Source organism: Polyodon spathula, chromosome 30 (genome assembly GCF_017654505.1).
Source record: "Polyodon spathula isolate WHYD16114869_AA chromosome 30, ASM1765450v1, whole genome shotgun sequence".
NCBI lineage: Eukaryota > Metazoa > Chordata > Actinopteri > Acipenseriformes > Polyodontidae > Polyodon > Polyodon spathula.
In genome coordinates this window covers 7,949,337-7,955,350 of record NC_054563.1, presented here as the reverse complement: position 1 = coordinate 7,955,350, position 6,014 = coordinate 7,949,337, and the positions used below count along the sequence as shown (strand labels likewise).

General features: G+C 40.3%; 1 protein-coding gene across 1 annotated transcript; it reads left to right on the top strand.

Moving 5' to 3' along the window:
• The first annotated feature begins 2,825 nt into the window (after nt 1-2,825).
• On the top strand, nt 2,826-5,513 carry zar1l (zygote arrest 1-like). Its single transcript, XM_041232761.1, has 4 exons — nt 2,826-4,110; nt 4,300-4,392; nt 4,756-4,830; nt 5,243-5,513. The coding sequence occupies exons 1-4, from the start codon at nt 3,475-3,477 to the stop codon at nt 5,384-5,386; spliced, it is 948 nt and encodes a 315-aa protein (XP_041088695.1). The 5' UTR covers nt 2,826-3,474; the 3' UTR covers nt 5,387-5,513.
• The last annotated feature ends 501 nt before the right edge of the window (nt 5,514-6,014 follow it).

Genomic DNA, 6,014 nt, shown 5'->3' with positions numbered 1-6,014 from the left:
TCAGGATCTTGTTTACCAACAAAAAAAGAAGAATAAAAACATTATAATACAGGAAACAATGTAATTCAGTAAATACATTAATTTATTGTTATTTTTAAACTACATTCCACCAGCTGAAAATACAACTTGAGCTAAACAGGCTCTTAGTAAACAACTTTCTTCACAATTTAATTATTTGTATAAGAGGTTCTTACGTATAAATCTATACGTGTGGGCGCATGGTACCTAACTTACAATATATGCTGTACTGATTGCCGTAAGTGCCATTACTTTTAGTTTATTATTCTAACACTATTTTTGACTGCTTTTAGCTCTGAGGGTTTGTGCTATTTTTAATTGTGCATTAACTTCATGAAAATGAGCCATGTGCAGGATTTTCTTTTTTTTTGTAAACTAAACAGCGGCACTAGTAGTAGTACCGTACATTCACAGACAACAGACTACTGTCAGAATTGTGTTAAACAAAATGTAGATGTACAGTACTAACTCGTACGCAATCAACTAATCACACACTAGATGTGTTCCCGACAGACTCAGCAAATAATATTACGTCTGATTATGAGTTACGCTTAAAAATAAATATATAAACATACTACGTTATATAAGTGTAAACAAAACAGCAACAAAAAAGTTTTTCAAAACAAAACTACAGAATAACGACTATTTTTTTGTTCGTTTTGAGAATGTGAACAATAGATGAAGAGTGGAACATACCGATACCTTGACATTTCGTAAATACTTGAATCTGTAAGTTTCCAAATGAATTATAGTTTTTCTTATCCTGGGAGCTTTCATAACCTACAAAACATTCAGACCTCTCGCGCCAGTTATGCAACGTGACAGGCGGAAGATCTGCTGACGAGCCAATCAGGAGCTGTCCTGCTGCCAGTACACAAAGCTATGCGTGTGTGTCTGTAGTGTGGTGTGCGCCGTGCATTCACATGGCGAAAGAGGAAACTATTCGAGTAAAATTGAGGGGTCTAAAATTTGCAGTGACCAAAAGTTAACAGTGGAAGACGATAATATTACCTAGATCATTACGATAAACCCCAGGGACTGCGTGTTGACGGGGCACATGGTACAAGTCTACCCTTCTGTGCACTTAGCAGACCTTATTTACTGTCACGTTTGTTTACATTACTAACCCAGTTTTTTTCGCCCATCACTACTACGGCTTAGGTTTACTTCCGGTGCTGAACACTTATTTCCTATATGACAATTGTATTATTCTAATGCAATAAAAAATGCATGCTACTCCTACCACTTGCACACAGTTAAAGGTAATTTACATGCAAGATACAAAAGCAAAAAGAAAACTGTCTTTTTTATTTCCATGTATCAGTCGATCTTTATTTTATATAGCACCTTTCATAGCGGACCACCATCACAAAGTGCTTTACAAGATGCAGTAACAACAAGAAAATCCATAATACTTTAAATACAGAGAAATGCATAATACATGCTATGCTATACAGTAAAAAAACAAAACAAAATCAAAAACAAAACAATGCATAATACATGACAGTAGCATAATACATGAAATAGTAGCAGCAACACAGCAGCTAATAGCAGATATCAGGCTTAAAGAGCATGGAAAGCAAAAGAGAACAGGTGGGTCTTGAGAGTTGATTTAGAGCGAGCGAAGGTGGGAGCATCATGCACCAAAGCTGGAAGAGTTCCAAAGAGTCACAGCCATGAAGCTAAACAAGTGTTCTCCAAGTGTGGTGCACTTTTGTCAGGCCAGAGTCGGAGGACCTCATCTTGTGTGCAGGGACGTAGCAGGTCAGCAGGTTGAGGAGGTACTTGGGACCTGTGTGATGAAGGGCATTGTAGGTGAGCAGGAGAGTTTTGAAAATAATCCTGAACTTTACAAGTAGCCAGTGCAGCCGGGCAAGACGGGGGGGTGATGTGATCATGTTTTTTACATCTGGTAAGGATCCTGGCAGTGACATTCTGAACTAGCTGCAGTCAGTTTATGGTGTGTGCCGGGAGACCATCATATAGAGAGTTGCAGTAGTTGAGTCGAGAGGAGACAAATGCATGACAAAGTATCTCCGCATCCAGAAGGGAAAGGTAGGGACTGACTTTGAAGATGTTTTGAAGATGTTAGAAGGAAGATTTGACCACGGAGGAGATGTGGGCATCAAAGGAAAGGTTGCTGTCATGAAGTACACCAAGGCTTCGTACTGTGGGGAAGGTAGCAGCAGACAGTTTCCGAGGTTCAGGGCAGCTATATTTAGATTCTTAAGTTGAGTTTTAGATCCGACAAGAAGGAGTTCAGATTTGCTAGTTTTAAGTAGAGCTGGGTGTCATCAGGATAGAAGTGGAACATGAGGCTGTGTTGACGGATGAGGTGACCCAAGGTAAGCATATAGATATTGAAGAGAAAGGGCTCAAGAACAAATCCTTGGGGGACACCACAGATCGTTGGGGGACACCACAAGATGACTAGGTTTGCAACGCCACTGCGTCCAGCATAGAAAACAGACTGCATGAGTCCGGATAGGTAAGAGGACATCCAGGAGATACAGGTTACAGATTCCAGTATACTTCTTAAGAAGAATGCCATAGTCGATGATGTCAAAAGTGGCTGTTAGGTCAAGGAGGACAAGCACAGGGGGAGCACCAGCATCAGCATTGAACAGGAGGTCATTCACAATCCAGAGCAGAGCAGTTTCAGTACTATGATGCGGCCGGAAATCACACTGTAGAGCAGTGGTGCACAACTCGGACCTGGAGGGCCAGTGTCCCTGCAGGTTTTTATTCCAACTGCACTCTAAAGTAATTTAATGGACCTTATTAGAAGCGTAATTGGTCCAATTAACTAATTCAGGGTATGATTAGAACAAAAACCAGGAGGGACATCGGCCCACTGCTGTAGAGATTCAAACAGATTGTTATCTGTGAGATGTTTCATCAACTGACTAACTGGAAAGTTTCTGAGAGAAAAGGAAGATTGGAGATGGGTTGGAAATTAAACAAATCAGCCGGGTCAGAGAGGGTTTTTTTTTTAGTACTAGCATAACTCAGGCAAGTTTAAGGGCAGCAGGAACAAGTATGTTTTTTTGAGATTGATAAAATTTGAAAACATGATATGTTAAAAATAATATAAATGTTTATAAGTTTAGTTTAAAAAAGAGCCATTTAGATCTTAAAAGCATTAACTAGGAGCAATGAAATATTGACAGAAGAGGAGAAATGAATATAATTCAATAGGGATTGTAATCAAGCACGGTTCTTCTAAGACAGTATAAAGCAAATACAGTGTTATTCCTTCATTATACTTCGATTTAATAAAAACACTTATTTTTAAACAATAGTCCTGTATAGTTATTCGGGCAGCCTACTAACGAGTTAATAACTAGACGTTTTGCGAATTTGGAAAGTTAATCACAACTAATTAGCACTTGAAAGACTTGCTAATTGAATGCCATATATACATGGGACGACAGATAACTTAATTATCTGATTGCAATGGAGGGGTTTATGTTTTCACCGTACAATTTTTATCCCGGCTATGGGCCCTATGGTAACCCGAACCAAAAACCAAAGCAACCGAACTGGAACAAAAAAGGCATCAACTCTTACGTTGCGCCCGAGGCCGTGGATTATTTTGATCTCTGCAAAAGAGCTCAGCTGAAAGCAATACTCTCACAAGTAAATCCAAATCTCACGCCTCGGCTCAGAAAAGCGAACACTAGGGAAATCGGGGTCCAGGTCAACCCTAAGGTAGATGCCGTCGTGCAGTGTTCTCTGGGACCGAGAACCCTATTTTATCGCCAGACAAAGGAGCTGACCCTCAGACCCCCTATGAAGAGCCCTTTCTTGTTTAAAAACAAATTTATGCCAAGTACTCCGGTCAACGACACTCGGTTTAATCGACCCATTGCAGTCTATTCCCCGATGTTTGATCGTAGGTTTTTTACCCTCACTGTTAAGGAGAAACCCGCTGAAAAAGAGAACAATTCGGACTCTGAGGACGAAACGCTAAGCGAAAGGAAACAAAAAAACGCTGAGGTTATTAAAACCAACGCGGAAATAAAGCGCGAGGGAAAGACAGCCGCCGGGGAACATGAAAGCGCACAGGAGCAGAAGAAATTCAGGTTCCAGGTACAGTGTGTTCTACCCGTTGAGATTAATCTGTATACATTATTCGTTTACAGTCCATGTAGCTTAAATTGATAGAGCTCAGTCTAAGTGCGCGTAACTATAGCCTACTTGCAACGCAATACTAGTCACAGCTATATATTTGCACTGTAATTGTTAAAGTATCTGCTAGACATTGATTGTCTATTTCAGTTCCTGGAACAGAAGTATGGCTTTTTCCACTGCAATGATTGCAGTATCCGATGGGAAAGTGCTTATGTGTGGTGCATTTCAGGAACCAATAAGGTGGGTTTGACTTTGAATTATTACGTTCAAGTGAAATAGGCTGCACTGCAGCTGCTACAGTAGTTTTGCCGTGAGCTCCGTTGGCGTTCTATACAAAGCTTGGTACAGCATTAGTTAAGCTTTATCGCTCAGTGTTTGATCCTGGCTTTCAAACTAGACCAGGGTGAGAGTGTGGAGTCCAGTGAGCCAAGCAGTTACAGCAGGGCATTACCGGGTACCTGTGCCGATAATGTCGGTAGGAAAGATATCCAATTATATAGCTAATGTGGCAGTAAGCTACAGTGGCTGTTAACGATTGTGTGTGTATGGATCGTTTTTTTTATATATATTTTAACTTTCTGGAAATGGCCATGTCTTCTGTAGGTGTACTTCAAGCAACTTTGTCGCAAGTGCCAGCAGGGATACAACCCCTACAAGGTGGAGTCAATCCAGTGCCAGGTAAACTTTATCAGCATATTGAATTAATTCTCTGAACAAACTGAGGCTTGTTCTGGTGTAGGCTGGGACCCTAATGATGCAGTATACTGGAAGGATGTGAATTGGTGCAAGGAGTAATGCAATTCCAGGGGTGTACAGCACTTTCTCCTGTTAAAATATAATAGGACTAAATTCTGGAACTCTTCTAGAGTGTTTCTGTATATTGACCTCTTGTATATTAATTGATGTATCTAAATTTTATGGTTAACATATCATTCTAACACTTGGAATACTACTTGGACATTTTGCCTTCCTGCTACTTGCACTACAAACATGTAATAGACCACCTATAGCAATGCTAAGGGATGAACAGTTTCTCCCCTTGTTTAATGCATAGCCATAGCTGCTTCTAATGCAAGGTCTCTTTCTTCAGACTTGTTCTAAGAGCCGCTGCAATTGTCCCATGAAGAAGAGGCACATTGACATTAAGAGACCCCACCGTCAAGAGCTGTGTGGGCGCTGCAAGGACAAGACAATTTCCTGTGAAAGCACCTATAGCTTCAAATACATCGTTTGAGCCCAGCGGGGTGCTGCTGCACTCTGTACAGTTTTTGTAGAATGGTGTAGGTTTTTTTGACTGACTGGATGATGGCTAAGTTTTTTGCACTGTTTGTATATTGAAATAAAGTTTTGTAAATGTTAAATTAAATTATTGATGCAAACATATTGTGGCTTCATTTTACTAGTGGAGAATGAATGGTGCTGTCCCTCATGGAGGACATATTCCAGCATACCTTGTGTGTGAGGAACAGTTGTGACAAACTGAAATAAACCTGAAACCTCTGTGGCAAATGAATTGACTTACTGCCATCTAGTGAGTGACACAGATATGTGTTTGTGCAAATGGTATGACATGTGTTCTGAGAATCTTTTTCTACTTTTATGACTGGCAGTTGCTGGTAAGTGCAGTATCTTGGTCATATGGACCGCTGCCATAGTACGAACAGCTTGTGATCCAAGCCTCATTTCAAAGTCACTGCCAGATCAATGGCACAAGTAAACGGGACTGATTTGTCACCAGACCCTAAATTGTTGCATACTACTGTATTTAAACATGGATGTTTCTAAAATAGTATATTTCATTTAAAGCCCTTCTTGTTGAGCTGAAGTGTGTGTATGTGTAAGGAGTCATTGTAAGCATAGCC

Coding starts and splice junctions, on each gene's coding strand:
- zar1l (XM_041232761.1), top strand. CDS start 3,475: ATGGAGGGGTTTATGTTTTCACCGTACAATTTTTATCCCGGCTATGGG. Junction 4,393..4,755: donor GCATTTCAGGAACCAATAAG/GTGGGTTTGACT, acceptor TGTCTTCTGTAG/GTGTACTTCAAGCAACTTTG. Junction 4,831..5,242: donor TGGAGTCAATCCAGTGCCAG/GTAAACTTTATC, acceptor CTCTTTCTTCAG/ACTTGTTCTAAGAGCCGCTG.